At 32.4% G+C, this 16,887-nt stretch overlaps 1 protein-coding gene across 1 annotated transcript; it reads right to left on the bottom strand.

The window, feature by feature from the left end:
* LOC113699606 (protein NODULATION SIGNALING PATHWAY 2-like) lies at positions 1-1,470 on the bottom strand. Its single transcript, XM_027219978.1, has one exon. It carries the CDS (start codon positions 1,468-1,470, stop codon positions 1-3), a length of 1,470 nt encoding a protein of 489 aa, XP_027075779.1.
* Between the last annotated feature and the right edge of the window lie 15,417 nt (positions 1,471-16,887).

Here is a 16,887-nt window from a genome sequence, read left to right as displayed (position 1 = left end):
TTAAAAAGAAGTTGACCTAGCAAGACTAGTGTTGCTTGATGCTGTCGGCACCCAAATGGAAGCGGTGGTCAAAGGTCTTGATTTCCAACATAATGTTAACTTGCACTGTTCATTTTGCACCCAGTAACCCCCATTAAACAAACTGATTAAATGCTTTGCTTGAGTAACATTACAGGAACTCGTAGGAATTGGCCTGAATCCATTCATAGAAGGATAATCTGGCAACATGTTACTTTCATTTCCCATGATCCCACAAGGAAAATGTTTCACACTATCCAAAATTCTCATTCTCAAGAACTCCTTCTCTATGATCTTTAATGCTAATTTGTAACCTGCACAAAAACCACTCCGGAGTGAATCAGAGAGTGCTGTGTAATGATCTAAGGCCTCACAAAAGAACTCCGCAAATGATGTAGATGGAGCTTTAGAGAAGCTGAATAACTCTTCTTGGACTAAAACCAATATCTTTGGGGACAGTTTCCTCAAACCGTTGAAAAATGTTTTGACCAATGAGCTTTCTCTGTAAGGCATATGAAGCTGATTAATCATACAATTAGCTATCAGGGTATGCCCTACTTTGATCTCTTCGAAATCTTCTTCTTTCGTTACCAGAACTTGGTCAAAGGAGAAAGAAAGATTGATTGAATTTGCGAAATCTTGTAATCTAAAACCTGTTTGTTGAATATTGCATGAACTTCTTTTGTCACCAGCAATAGCAGTTATCCTAAGAGATGCGTCTTCTCTAGCAGCAAGGTCAACCATCAAAGAAGGCCATTGAATTCCTTCCATGACGTCAAAATCGATAACATGAATCTCCTGATGACCTTCGGTTGCCTCCAGGATTGCCTGGTTGGCTGTGAAATGCGCGAACTTCACATATGGTGAGAGCTCCTGCAGCATTTGGAAGGCTGAGATAGCATTGGTTTGTGGCGAAACAGGGTCCTCCGGAAGCTCAGGAGCAGTGAGGCTCTTGTCAAGAAGGCCCTGAGTGAAATATAAAGCTAACCTATCCAATGGATTGTCACCATTTTCTTGATCAGATAGGATATCCTTGAGCCTGAGTGCAACTAATGAAGCAAAACGAACATTTCCTGCTTCAATAGCTTCTGCCCCCATCAGCAGCAGATCAGTTAAGCTGCTCTCTTCCATGAGTTCATCTTGAATATCCTTCAAATGGGATTGCTCAGCAGCCAAAATATCCATAGTTTCTTGGATTTCTTGACAGGGCAACAATCTTTTGTGTACCACGTTTTCGTGGTCTAAAGCACAATTTTTAGCCTCGAAATCCTTGATATCTGTTTCCATTTCAAGAAAGTTTTCGGTGCTAACAATATCATTGGAAACATAATCTTGGAAAGAATAAGGTGGAATCAAATGGTTGTTTTGGAAAGTTAATGCAGTTTCCAAGCTACAATGATGATCAATAATGTAGCTTGGCTCAACATCAAAATACATCTTTTCAAACTCCATTACTACAAGTTACTAAGCTAGGAGCCTTTTGAGAGATCAAACCACTGGAAGCCATATATATATATATATATATATACACAGAATCGATTGTCAAAGAAGTAGCAGTTTGAACTGTGCTGGTAAAAGTTTCGACCTGATTAGCATCAGGAAACTGAAAAAAAAAAAATACCTTGTAAAGCCAAGAAAAGAGAATCTCTTGCAAACTGTGACGTTTGCATTCCCATCAAACATTGAGAAAAGGCAGAAGAATTTACTACTCAATTTGGAGGTTTTCAAGTTTCAACAAATCAGTTTTGGACAATTTGCTAGAGTATAGACATTTAAAAATCCAAACTCAAAAGCGATAAAATATTAGTGAGATTTAATCATTGTTCAATTCTGCCTATCTCATTAACTTTTGCTAGGGGAATTAAATATAAAGCTTAGCAAAAGAACTCCTAAGTCCACCATTAGCAAAAGAATGACAAGGGAAAATTGGAAAACTAAAACTCAAGTCACAGTAACATATATTTGTTACCACCTAATCAAGCTATCATAACCAAAAAATTATATACCATAACCACAATACATTAAAACGCTATATATTGCATCTGCATAAAGATTGGATGGTTGATTTTCTTAGATACATGTTCCCCAAAAACTCTTAAAACACGTACTCCAATCATCTTCATATCAATGAACATAAAGCAGGATACATTAAGCTGTCACTTTAGCTATACATGCATACACGACATGTTATAAGCACTATATTACTTTTAGACTACAATTGTATTTATTTTCATCATCTTGTACTATATTCCTTTATTTTTAGGTAATTTCTCTCTAACTTTGTTAATAAATAGCAGAAAGGATAGGTCAATATTCGATGTTAAAAAGTAGTAATTGTGGGATAGAGTTTTTTTTTTTTTTTTTTTGCAATGAAGCTCATAGGCATAGACATCTCAAACTATGCCAAATATTTGGCAAGCCACTCCAAGAATTTTTTGTACAAAAGGCGGCAAAGTAGTATCAATCATTATAAAATGTGACAATAAAATGTACAAACTTTACTATCTGACAATGTTTTGCCACAATTTAAATGTTATCTAAGGGTAACATGGGTGACAACTGACAATTAATTCATCTGTGGGATATCACCTAAGAGCATCTTAATTAGACCATAAGACTCGAGACTCAATGATTATATAAAATGTAACCACATAATCTGAATATTTGCATCGAATCAGAACTTCACATTTGTTACTTAAATTTGTCTTTGGGTTTTATAGACATTCTCTCAATAGATTCTTGCCTAACTAGACAAATCTGTAGCAAGTAATAAGCAATCAAATAGGCTTAATTTGAGTATAAAAGGAATCGTAAGGAATATGCCAAGCATATGATTGGCAGCTGACGAATTCCCCTGCAACAACTGAAACTAGACTTGGATTCTTGCTCGTTTCCGTTTTAGCCATAGCTTTTATACACTGATTAGAATAAAATTTGATGATGCAATCATATAGGAAAAGAAGATCCCACAAATTAGAAAAACAAAGACATGTTCAAGTGGTTCAAATGTCTAATCCATGGCAAAACTAAAAAAAAAAATCTCCTTAATTTATTTCTTTTATTTTTCATTGGTGACAAAGTGCATTAACACGCAAAAGGGCTGGCAAATTATTTTTTAATTGCGTCCTTCTCTCTCTCTCTCTCTCTCTCTCTCTCTCTGGGTAGGAATAATTGCATCTTTGGTCTTCTGGTTCTAACAACTGTATCTCAGGATGCCATTTGTACCTAAATATGTTAACAAGCACAATTCTCTGAAGTTGTGTTAGGGTGAAAGGCGTGTCTAGCATAAAGCTTGCTGCAAGTAATTGAGCCTCAATAGGGCAAGATTCTGGGGAAGTGGGGATGAAGTTGTTGATATAATAACTTGTAAAGGGTGAGACTAAAGTATGTTGTACAACTCACAACTACAAGACTTGAAAGCAAGCCTTTTCAATCAGCTTCTAAGGCTCGAGAACTAATTAAAGTATTAAAACCAAGGTTAATTTGTTAGTGAGCCACACATAGATACAAGAAAGGTGTATTTTAGAAGTTGTTAACTTTCTACCAATGATACATTTGGAATAAACAAGAAAGCCATACCAACATAATTTTGTGAAGCAAAGTTATTTCACTTGTATCTATTGTGGAAAACAAAATGAAAAGAAGCAAATATCAACTTGTGCTGCAGATGCCTTGCTAATTCGTCCTCCTATAATCAACTTACATTATTAAACATGACATCTTATGAACAAAGAGGGGTTAATAATTGTGGTTTTTGAAAACATTGAGTAATTTAATTATGTTATCTTCTTAATTAGGAGGTAAATAGCATCACTCAACTTCTATAAATTATTCTCTGGCCCCAAGAAAAAGGACAAAATAAAAAAAAGGAAGATCTTCCATAAAGAACTAGGTTGTAATTCAGTCATGAGAAGATGTACGTCAAACCTACAGTACAATAATTAGACCCCATCACTTTCTTGGTCTTTGGCAGCTGCCTTGTATTATTGTGGTGATGACCATTGTTTTCAGTCACGTCATTTCCTTGAGGCAAAACAGGATGATTATGTGATGCCCTTCGCAGAAATCATAAGAAAAGTGCTAGCAATGCTCAAACAAAAAATTGCTTCAGTATCTTAAGAAAGTAATTTTTGTTAAATGTTGGAAGTTTTTTAATTGATTATGGTGCTGTTGTGAGTGCAAATTTCGTGGGTTAATTAATTTAAGGTTATAGCTAAAAGAAGGAAAAAGATAAACAATAATGTAGCATGAGGATGCTCTTCTTTTACACCTAGCTATGATATAAAAGCTTAATGAAAATTTTTTTTTGCCCCCACAATTTTGATGCATGGAAATTAGATATATATATATATTTTTAAGGAAGGCCGGATTCGTGATACATCTTGTATTTTAGTCTTGTTAGAATTTCATGTAACCTGAAGATTTTTGTACAATTCTGAACCAAATATTGGGAAATTCACTCTCTTCCAGAAACTTATAACATCAAGTTGAAATAAAAATGAACAAACTGAAAGCCACAACCTTACATTTTGTTAAATAAAAAATACAGTTACTAATAAATGACTGATTGTTAAATAAAATTTTGACAAATTGAAGCATAATTTTCTACACTCCGAGATAAGGTCAAATTTTTAGGGAAAAGCTAAACTATTGACAGGGATCGAATTGATTTGTCTAAATAAAGCTAAAGGACTATAATGTCTAAGAACGATTTCCTGAATGAGTTTAGGCATCCTAGGGTTATGTACCCTTTTTGGTTTTAGACCATTTACAAGCTACGTGATTCACATGCATAGTGCTATTATTGCACACATAAAAGTTGAAATACAAATGTTCCTAAAGTTGAAGGGTTCCATCTGTCCAATCATTGATAACGCTGGCTATTTGTTGTATTATAGTAATATGACAATAGCAAATTATCAAAATGTTATGGTGTTGCAATTTTCAAATCGGAGAATCTTCATATCTTAAAAGAATTTCATTATAATTGATTGGGTTAATCACATTTTATCCCCTTAAAGAATATCCCATTTCTCAGTTTACCCCCTAACTTTTAATTTTGCTCACTTAACCCTCTTTAGGACAAAATTGCCCTTGCGTTATTTTGACTTTTCATTTACCTTGTTTTCCTTTCTTTTATTTCTTTTTCTCTTTCTTTTTTATTTAATTCTTTCTCTTTTCCACAAAAATTTTCACCTTAATGATTGAAATTAAAAAAGATGAATTGCAAAGATCTATCTTTTCCTTAAATGATTAAAAAAATATTCAAATCACTTTCCTAAAATACAATTTTTTAACCTTTCAATTCTTTTAATTTTGGATTTTCCTCTTTCCTTTCTAGTTTCTCATTTTATTCTCAAGAAAATATCATAAGATGAAATTGTTTTCCTTTCTTTTATTTCTTTTTCTCTTTCTTCTCTCTTTCATCCTTCCCAATAGAAATTCCATTTCAACGAAAATTTTTGTTTTGAGTTTGTAATTGCATATTTCTGGATATCAAAAACTAATTTTGATTTTTTGTATGATGCCACGTGTCACAAATTTCAATTGATGATTATTAATTAGGTCATAATTTCATCTTAAGATATTTTCTTAGGAATAAAATGAGAAACTAGAAAGGAAAGAAGAAAATCCAAAATTAAAAGAATTGAAAGGCTAAAAAAATTATATTTTAGGAAAGTGATTTGAAATTTTTTTTTTAATCATTTAAGGAGAAGATAGATCTCTGCAATTCCTCTTTTTTAATTTCAATCATTAAGGTGAAAATTTTTGTGGGAAAGAGGAAGAATTAAATAAAGAAGAAAGAGAAAAAGAAATAAAAGAAAGGAAAACAAGATAAATGAAAAGTCAAAATAATACAAAGGCAATTTTTTTCCAAAGGGGGTTAAGTGAGCAAAATTAAAAGTTAGGGGGTAAACTGAAAAATGAGGTATTCTTTAAGGGGATAAAATGTGATTAACCCTAATTGATTAATAGGATAGGATAAAATTGAAAGACTTTTCAGTTTTTGTAAGATATCTCTGTGTAGCAAATCCAAAATCTTTAGATTGTTCAATACTTTGTGATCATCTATATATATATCACAATATATATATATATATATATATAATGTATGTTTGTGCGTGTGTAATTGAAATATTGAAATTTGAACATACAGATGATCACAAATATGATCACACAAACACACATGATATAAATATATATATATATATGTATATATATATATTTATTGTCATTCAAAAAAGCTCCACTCTAAAACCACACGTGAAATTTTCACTTTATACGCTCCCCCTATGTGTGTAAGGAAAATAATACAAGGAATAAAAAAAGATTAAAACATTCTTATTATGAACTGGATAGGGCTAGTGCTTTTGGAAAAAATATCTAGTCAACCTTCCTGTAAGAGATTCAAACCTATTGAGACTATATATAAAAATGATATCTACAGCAATTTCTTTGTTTTCAACGCTTCCTAGTTTTTATCCTACCAAAATAAAGAAATAGAACTTAAGCCCCCTTTTGATATGGAAATGAACTTATGCCCCTGGCCCCTACCCCTTTGAGAAGATATTAATTATATATGAAATGAAATTTCCACAATAAATGCAAGTCCTTTTTGAATAACGGTCCCATTTCATGTTGATTGTATTTCGCCTCTTCGTTAGAGAAAGACGATCAAACAATTCCCAATCATGGTCCCTCAATTATTTTCACCATATAGAGATACAAGCAAGCATTGCGAGCGGGTGAGATGCATCGCATCAAATTGGAATCACATAGTTTCCAGGAAATTTTATTTGCAAATGAAAATTTTCCCTAGTTTTATTAGTCTAAATCTTTTTCTTTTTTTCCACTAGCTTTTATCCAAATTACTCTAGCATACTGACACTCTTCTTGTCCAGCTACAGAAAGGGAAAAGATAAGTCAAGACAAACATGTATTGGTTGCAGCTTTTGTCACATAAGAAAAATGTGGACAAGTTTTTAGTCTATGGGTTTTTTATTTTCATACTTAAAATTCATAAATCCTTGTCAAGCACACAATTTCTGATTAAGTGCTCCATTAAACTGTCATTGTGGGACTTTCACTGCTCATAGTTATCCCAAAGACCTGCTCCTACATTTGTTTAATTTTTGTGTTCCACTCCCGTCAGACAGCTGATGCGGTCGAAATTAGTACCTCTAGTATTTGGCCTGGTACAGAAACTTGAATTCAAAAACGACTTCTATGAAAAATAACAAAGACTTGTTTTCATAGTTTGAACTCTCATCCGCATTAGGACAGGCATTCCTTAGCATTTGTGCATTATTCTTGTAGTTCCTCACTCACAGAATACACCGATTTGGCCCTGATTCCATTGGCTACCGTTTTGCCTAAAAAGAAAATTATACATGCTCGCATCTTGTGCTAATACATTTAAAAGAAAAAAGTGAAAATTGCCCACTACTTCTAAAGTCATGGCATGGATTTTGGTTTAGGGGATGCGAGATAATATGGATCTAAGTGTAAATTTACATGGCAAAATCTAAATCATACATTTAAAAATTTAGAATGAACGGCCAAATCATGATCATGAATCGCAATTGAGAGTCGACAGCAAGTGTGACTCTATTCATTTAAATGGTAAACGGTTTGCGTATCAGCAGAACCACCATTGAGAAAATCCACATTCAAAATATATATGTTAATGTGACCATGCTCTTTTCTATTTACAAAGATATTTTATTAGGGGAGATCTGGTCTCTATCAGCATGCTACATAATTTGTACTATCGGACTTTGTGTTGAATATATTAGAAACTTAGATAATTTAAAAAAAAAAAAAAACCAAAGTAAAAACAAAAAAAAATCTCAAGTACTCATACAATTGGTGCATATGTCCTTATTATTATTATGTCACTTAAGACTACTGTATTTCTTGATTGGGGCAGCACGCATTGCGTAAGTGATTCTCCATATTTTGGAGTTTGGCTTTGGCATGCACAAAATACTAGAACTTGTCTAAATTCATTGTACTAAGCATGATGATGGATGCCATAGTGTCAATTGCAACTTGCAGTGAGAAATGCAATAGTCAATGATGATTGTGCTATACACATTACATATATACATCATATACACTATATATATTTGCATTTGTTTCTTTGCAGATTGTAGAAGTTATATAATGGTGAGTCACATCATCAATTGCTAAGAAATTCTTGCAAGTAAAGAGATGCATATATTGTTATCTGACCACTGTAAAAGAAGAAAAAAAGAAGAAGAAGAAGAAGATATAAGCAAGTATGTTGGCATGCAAGTACATGCAGCCAGTAAAGGATTTGTATTTGTGGACTATTTACTTTGACAAAGAAGGCATTTCTGAGCCAGGTGCTTTCTTTTTCAAAAGACTACTAGAATAACACAGATAAAAAATACACTTGACATATTAAATATGAGAAAGCGAAATTGTCCCGAGAGCTAACTCAGATGTTAAGGACACAACTTGAATAACCATCAATCTCTAATTTAACTCTGAACCCCCCCCCCCCCCCTCTCTCTATCTCTTCAATTTATAAGATTTAGAGTCTTCCCTCTCTAATATATGTGTGTGTGTGTGTGTTGATATCATAACTAAATCAGGTCGTATAGCCTTGCGAATAATCATGTAGTGGGTGTGAAAGGACAAAATTTGAGGAACAAGGTAGGGTTAATTGAAGGTTTACGTTGATTGATTTAAATTGTCAATTGTCTTTAGAACGTGCAATAAGATCTAAACAAAGTTTAACTCATGTTTATACTTGGAAAAAATGCACTTTTAATCCCCAATGTTTGGGGCATTGGACAATTTCATCCCTAAAGTTTCACTTAAAATACATTTTATCCTCATAGTTTTGTAATTTTGATTAATTTTATTCCTAAAGTTTCATCCAAAAACATTTCATCCTCATAGTTTCGTAAATTTGACTAATTGAGGACAATTGATGAATTGTCAAGTAATTTGAATGGAACATCATCACTTGACCATGCTCGTGTATAAAAAAACACTGGATTAATAAAAACCTTGAAAATCTTTTTTTAATTCACTTTCTCCTTTTTAGTACCAAAAAAAAAAAGGAAAACTAAGAAAATTTTAGCCACCATTACTCTCTTCTTAATTACAAATCAAACAAGAAGATCGAAAAGAAACAAAGTCGTGGAAAAGAAACCCTATGATAGCCAATTGGAGAAATATTTCAAACAATCCCATTACAACCAATTGGAAAAAAAAATTAATGTAAAAGATGAATTATTTGAATTTTTATTTATTTGCAAAGTTTTATTTTTTTGCATCATATACACGTTTGAGTAATTTAATCAATGATTGAATTAATAATTATTATTAATAACAATACATGCTGATCATATCATGATATTATGTCCAAATTGGTTAGCAAGCATTCAATTGTCCTCAATTGGTTAAATTTATGAAAATGAGGATGAAATGTGTTTGAATGAAACTTTAGGAATGAAATTGATCGAAACTATAAAACTATGAGGATAAAATAACTATTCTTTTTTGTTTTCTTAAGATCCAATAACTATTAATTGAGTAAAAAATAAATATAACAGCTTCAAAAAAGCAATATATAATAGAAAATTAAAAAATACAGCAGAAAATTCATAAAAAATTTCATTTTTTATGCATTTTGATTTTTTGAGTTTGTTAAATTTTGTGTATTACTCAATTAATAGTTATTGGATCTTAAGGAAACAGAAAAGAATTAAAACATGATGTTTATGAAGGAGAAATAGCAATATAATAAAAAGTGGGACAGAGAGTGGCACAGGATGTGGGACAGAAGATCCGTTGCGGTATCCAACCCGAAAGCTGGTGGAAAACCGCTGGAAACCGTCTGAACTGCTGGAAATCGTGTGAACCGTAAACCGGCAGTTCTCAAATTTTGAAACAATAACCTCAAATTCAAAACAATGACAAGAATGGGGCTGCTAGGATTCGAACTCTGGTCTCAATAACCATAATAAGGTATGCTTACCACTAAACCACAACCGAATGACAAGCTTTTGTTATGTAGAATTTTACTTAACTTAACCAAAAAACTAAAATCAGATTAAATAAAAAAAACCCCTAAAAGACCTAGCAAAGTGTAGACGGCACATCATTTTAGTTTCCTCGGCTTCACTTCCTCCATTCCTAGGCTTCTTCTCCTCCATTCCTAGGCTTCTCCAGACTCCAATTCCCCTCTTGATTTTTTTTAAAAATTGTTTCTTCATAATCGTTCCACATCCTAATATCCACGACAAGATCATCACGCTATTATCTTTAGACGAGACTCCAGATTTTTTTTTTTTTAGCTTCACCAATTGGCTTTTTTTTTTAGCTTCACCAATTAGATTTATATTTTTTGTAATAAACTTTTTAATTTTTTCAGGTTAAATTGATGAAATTGTGAAGGGGATACGGTTGCCTTATCATGCCAATGATGGAAGTTTGTTATTCAAATTGTTTGCGTTGAATATGAGTTGAACTTTTTTATGGATTGTTTTAGAATTGTGAAAGAATGTTAACATTTATTTTATTTATTTTTGTATTTTTGTTTGTGATAATTAATGAACATTTGGACTATATCTATTAATGCTTGTAATAAATTTATGAAAACTTGGAGTGAATTATGATATTTTAGTTATATTTATCATTTCAGGTTTCATGTATGACTTTTAAAAAATTTATTATTATCTCAACTTAAATTTAGATTTAACTTTTAAGTTATATTGGTGAATGTATTTTAGGGACTTAAGTTATTAATAACCATGTTAGATTGTACATTAGCCATCAAGTTCCAGTGTTCTACACTATAGAGTGAAGACTTGTGAAGTTTAAAAAAAAAAAAAAAAAAAAACTGTTGACCCGTTGAACCGGTCGGTCGGACCGTGAACCGCCCCCTCTCCGGTTCGCTGGCTGGTTTGAGTTTAAAAACATTGGTATGAACAAGTGTCCCAATGGCACTCATCAGAAATTGGATGTTTATATACTTAGGTATACTTGTATTAAAAAAATATTATATCAATGGGGTACAGAAGATTAATCTAAATATAATGGAATTGCCTTAGAATTCCATAGTGATTCCCTCTCCCTTCTAACGTTTCCGGGGGAAAAAAAAAAAAAAAAAAAAGATACCCTCTCCCATGTACACAGAGCACACAATTCTATTATCATTAATAACAATACTGATCGATGTGTGGCATATGTAGCAAATTAAATGACAGAGCCACTGCCAAAAATGTGAAATTCATATTATGTAAATTGTATAATTAATTTTCTGGGTAGGTTTATTGAATAATTATTTGTTACACTTAACAGCTTAAGAAATCAGATTCATCTCCCGAAAAATCTCTTAGACGGTATCCTCAAGTTTTAAGCATATGTTTCATTCCCTAATCCTCAATTTTTGATCCACCAGATCAAAAATGTTTCCTCATTAATAGTAAATGACTCAGATAAAAAAAATGTTTCCTTGTTAATAGTAAATGATTTTGTCCATGTCTATATTCTTTGGAAATTCGCTAAATACATAGAAATGCAGAACAAACCTATTGCAGCAAAGGCCTCAAACTACAAAAATCTCATGAAGAAATATCATTATCATCCTGGACAAGGTCAGAACAGATAAATGAATCACGCCACATCAGTCAGTACCAAGAAAAAAGAAGTAGTTCATTAAATTTGTTAAAACTCAAAATATAGAACATTAAAAAGGACAACGGAAAATCGAGCATTGAACTTGTAGCAGGTACCATAGTTATTATTATCAAGTTAAGCCCGCTTTGACTTGTTTTTTAAGGTTGTAGCCAAGAATAACAGAAAGATAAAAGGCATAGTTATGAAGCAAGGCTCACTAAGAAACTCGACATGGGTTAATGGTTGAACAACTGGGTCATTAAAATAATACATATAAAATCAAGTTATATTCAGGTTATTATACTATTTGCAAAATTTATAAGTAAAGTGCTTTAGATATAAATTACTGTGTTTATATTCATATACATACATAGATATATAGATATATATATATATATATATATTAATGAAGACTCAATTTCACGAATATAAATCATATCGTTGGAGAGAAAATGAATAAAGATACTTGAAGAGACAATCAATGAACAGGTAAATACTTAACCTAGTACTAAAATCTTTTGCACGTATAGATGGAGATTTAAGTTTCAAACCATTACAAAACATGTAGATAGGGTTTCCTAGTTTGGTTGAACCAGAGGATCAACCGAATCAACTAGGGTTGATTGAATCTAGTCCTTATCTGATCAGATTGCGAACCAAACATGGAATAGCGGCCAATTAACTGGTCTATACAGTTTAATTTGTGAGTCGGGTCAAGTCCAAAATAAAGATATGTTAGGTCATCAAAAATCTGATAAGGGTTCTTTGTTTGGCTGGTTGAACTAGAGGATTAAATGAGGTTGATCGAGTCAATCTAGTTCTTGTCTCGTCAAATAGAAACCCAACACAACCAAGTAGCCGATCAACCTGGCTGAATAGTTCAACTGCAAGGTTGAGAGCTGGATGTAATAAATAGGATTGCAGGATATTTTGTTTTTTATGTATGTGGTATGCAAGCGTAATGCCAATTAATTCGCTAGGATATACACAAAAATTTGAAGTTATACAAAGCTTTATTATGAGTGTAGCAAAGCAAAACTGAAGCAAATGTCGGCAATGTAATACGTTTAGATTGAATTGTCTATAAACGTTTCTTGATCAAGAGGTATCTTTGGTTCTTTCTGAATTTTAGTTTCATTATCTATAGATCAAGGGCAATTTGTACATGCTTTGACCTTTTTTTTGGGTTGTGGAGAGGGTTTGGCAATACAAGACCATAGAAAACCCTATAGATTATAGGGGCTGCAATTCCAAAAATATCTGAAAATTTTACATCTTTCTAGGCTCATCTATAGTTAATTGTATAGTTTTGGGGAAAACTTGAATTCCCATCCTTATCAAAAGATAGTTTTGGCCCACTATGTGTGTGGTTTGTGAGTGTAGACAGTGAGGAGTAAGAGATTTACTTCAACGAAGAAATTAGTCTTATGCTGTAAAAACTAATGTTCAATCTCAATGATTAAAAGGTCCTTTTGGTTAAATGCAAGCTTATGTTTTGAAATTTGGACAGGTTAAGGATCAAAGTTCACTCAATTGTATGTGTACGTGTTTTTTTTTTTTTTTTTTTTTATAGAAAAGAAGGTTCACTCAATTGTGTTGATTATCGAAAATTGAATGATATAATAGATATATTATTTACACAGTAACTAAATAATTTGAAAAAATACAGCAAAGATAAAATTTATATGAAAAATAAAAGATATTTTAAAAATGATATCTTCCTTGTTTTATGTTCTACTTTTCAAAAACCCGATTGCCCGGGTAATTGGCTGCCAATTTAGTCACAATCAACTCGAACTAGGCAGCCATCCGGTTCCCGGCTCAACCCATCAAACTGAATGCTCCAATGCAAGTTTAAAAAGACAGGCGCAAAGGATGGTAATGGGGCGGTATTGGGGCTGGGGGTGGGGCAGGGGCCGGGTATACTCCCCCGCCGCGCCATCCGTCTTAAAAAAATAAAGATATATATGTACATAATTCTATATATAATATTTAATTTAATTAGTTATAAATTTATAATAATGATATTATTAGTTATATGTATCAATTAATGTATATTAGTATATGTAATATAATTGATATTATCAATTATACTACTAATTATACATCTCTATTAATAAAAATTATTAATTATTTATACTAAATTTATTAATACATTTATATTAAATTCCTAACTACACTTAATACAATAACACTTTTTTCTAAAAAAAATACAATAATAATTTAGTGATTGTATTTGTATCAAAAGTGAAAACTTGATTATTTTAGTTATATTTGTTTTATCATATTAGATTGTATTCAAATAACTTTTATTTAATTATTTTTATGAGTTTCAATTATGAAGTTACAATGAATAATAATTTGGTGATGTGTTGATATGTTAGTAGTTGATTATTTGCTAAAATTTAATTATATAACAAAATTTTTTTAACCCCACAGATGCCTCTACAGGGGAAGCAGGGTGGGGCGGGGGGAATTAATAGGCAACGGGGCAGGGGGTGGGGGAGGGGTTCCCCGCCCCATTGCCACCCTTAGGCGCAATTAGCTACCAAGAAACCAAAACTTTAGCAAACGAAATAACGCAAAGTGAAAACCATCTTACATTTTATATATGTATATACGGTTGTATATAGGTATTATTTTTCTGTTGTTTTTTTTTTGCTTGGAAATTGATTATTCATCTGCAGTTTATAATTTTTTTTTTGTAGTATAAGTAGAAGAGTTCAAATCCAAAATTTCTCACTTACAATCTCTCCTTCCGAATCACCTAACCCATCCCTTGCCCCAACATTTGTAAATTTGCATAACAAAATTGATGCAATGTTACTTTGTTAAGAATCCAATTTCTTTTGGTAATTACACAGAAAACTAATAGTTACCTATCCCAACGAGTAGGCCTGTCAACGGGTCGGGTCTAGACCCGGATCCGGACCAGATCCGTGAAATTATTGCGGGTATGGGTAGGGATTTAATTCCGTTTCTCGGATCCGGATCCGGATCCGTTTTGTCAAACAAAAAACGGGTCGGATACGGAATATAGTATTCCGACCCGTATTAGACCCGGATCCGGATATAAATGAATTAATAATTTTAAAAATATATATTTATCAATATAATTTGATTAGGGTGATGTATTTTAATAAAATTAATTTGATTTCTTTTCTTATTTGATTTTTTCTTTGCATTAGTTAGAAATTAGTTTACAAATATATTTTTTTCTCATTTTTATTAGAAATTATAAAATTTGGTAAATTTGTTCGGGTAGACCCGGATCCGGATCCGGCGGGTCCCGGATCCGGATCCGGGACATAGAATAAAAGACCCGTCGGGTAAACGGGTCGGATCCGGATCCGACATAATAATTCGGGTCTGGGCCCGAGTCCGGAATAATGAATTCCGGCCCGTTGACAGCCCTACCAACGAGTACCACATATATGTAAATACAATAGATTCAGTTAGTCGCAAGCAATGAGCAAATGATTTTACTGGAACACGTACAAAGTAAAGTTGATATAGTTGATATATGACTTTTCTTTTTCTTTTTACCGAAAAATAGATACTTAACTTGTTTTGAAAGATTTCACTAGCTAGTTGCCCATTACCTATATGTTTGGGTAATAAATCACGTGTTAGAAAGTGTGACAATATGCATCACCATATATGTAATTACACCTTTGGCATTATTAAATTTTTCTCTTTTCAACCAATAGAAGTGTTCTTATCCACTGCTACCAGGTTCAAGATTTGAAACCTGAATCCGGCAACTGAAGGTGAAAAAGATGTAAGAATGGATGAGAAGGTAACCTGAAAAAAAAAGTGTTCTTGCCTATAACTAAAGGACGATTCAAAATCACATTTGACCAAAATGCCTTGGAGCTAACAAAGCAACTAATTGATAAACTCTCAGATGGGGGGAATTAGAACTCACACTTACTAATTGAAGTATTGAACTCTTAATTCCGTTTGGAACAAGTCCAGTATACAAACTCTCTGTGAATGAATTTACTCACAAGAGAAATCCAAGGACAAATGTTCTCTGCAGATGTGCTCTTTTTGTTCCTAATATACTGATATCTTTGGAATATTAGGGATAGTTCCTATTATCGCGTTGGTGTAGGCCAAATTAATTCTTTAATTTTTCACATGAGTTGGTTTATTACCATGTGTATATTATATCAGGACATTTAACAACAATCTCAATTCACTCTGTGAATTTCTCTATAATTTGGTTGAGATGGAAAGCAGAAGCTAAATTGATTTTTGGGAAAAATGTGATGGGAAGGATGTGAACTGGAACATTTACAAATGACGATGGAATTTTTGATCCTTTATTCATTTTGGAAAAACAAAAATATTTTAAGGTGCCAGAAACAATAATGTTAATTTGCAGGGTTGAAGAAACTTACATTTTAAACCTTGGGAACATTTAGCTAGTATGGAATGGTTTTATGTTTCTTGATTGACAATTTTTTTTTCCCTTTACGACAATGAAATCTTATCATCGGAAAATTCATCTTTACCTGTGTATGTTCTTTAAATTAACATATAAAAAGCACTAACTTTGCATTATGGTTAGTTCCTTTATATGATGATTGAGTCAAAATATGGCTCGTTGTCGTAGATTTCTTCATTCTTGTGCACACAACAAAGTGCTTCAGGTGATGTAGTCCAAACTATATGGAGATGAACCTAATGTGAAAACTTCTATAAGTTTGAGCTGCTGCCATTTAGTTAACATTTATAAAAATGAACGCCATTAGAAGTCTCAAGTGTTATTGAATGAAGATAAATTTCTGAGGCTAAAATAAAGAGCTAAAAAAGTTCAACTCAAGAATTAGTCACTAGGAACACTCCAGTAACGTCATATTTTCTACAGTAGTATTTTTTTTTTAAAACCAAGCCTACATCACTATGTGATTAGTGCTCTCAACAATTAACTAGCTGTTTACTAATTAACACTGAATTTGACTTGAAGTACAGTGATTTATGATTGGGAAAAACTTTTGTCAATGAGTCAATCCATGATTAAGAACAGACAACATGCAAATTTACAAGAGCGGCAAGTCAATAGGTAATCAATGGTTTAATATTCCAATCGGAGAATGTCTTACTAGTTTAACTAATTAAAAATAGTGATGTATTTATGCAGTGATAGTGATGATAAAAATTGGAAAGTTTCCAAATGTCTGTATCAAGTGACAGCACATATTC

The sequence above is a fragment of the Coffea arabica genome, chromosome 7c, assembly GCF_036785885.1.
Source record: "Coffea arabica cultivar ET-39 chromosome 7c, Coffea Arabica ET-39 HiFi, whole genome shotgun sequence".
Classification (NCBI taxonomy): Eukaryota; Viridiplantae; Streptophyta; class Magnoliopsida; order Gentianales; family Rubiaceae; genus Coffea; species Coffea arabica.
Note: the sequence above shows the minus strand (reverse complement) of the source record. Positions and strands in the feature narration are given on the sequence as shown.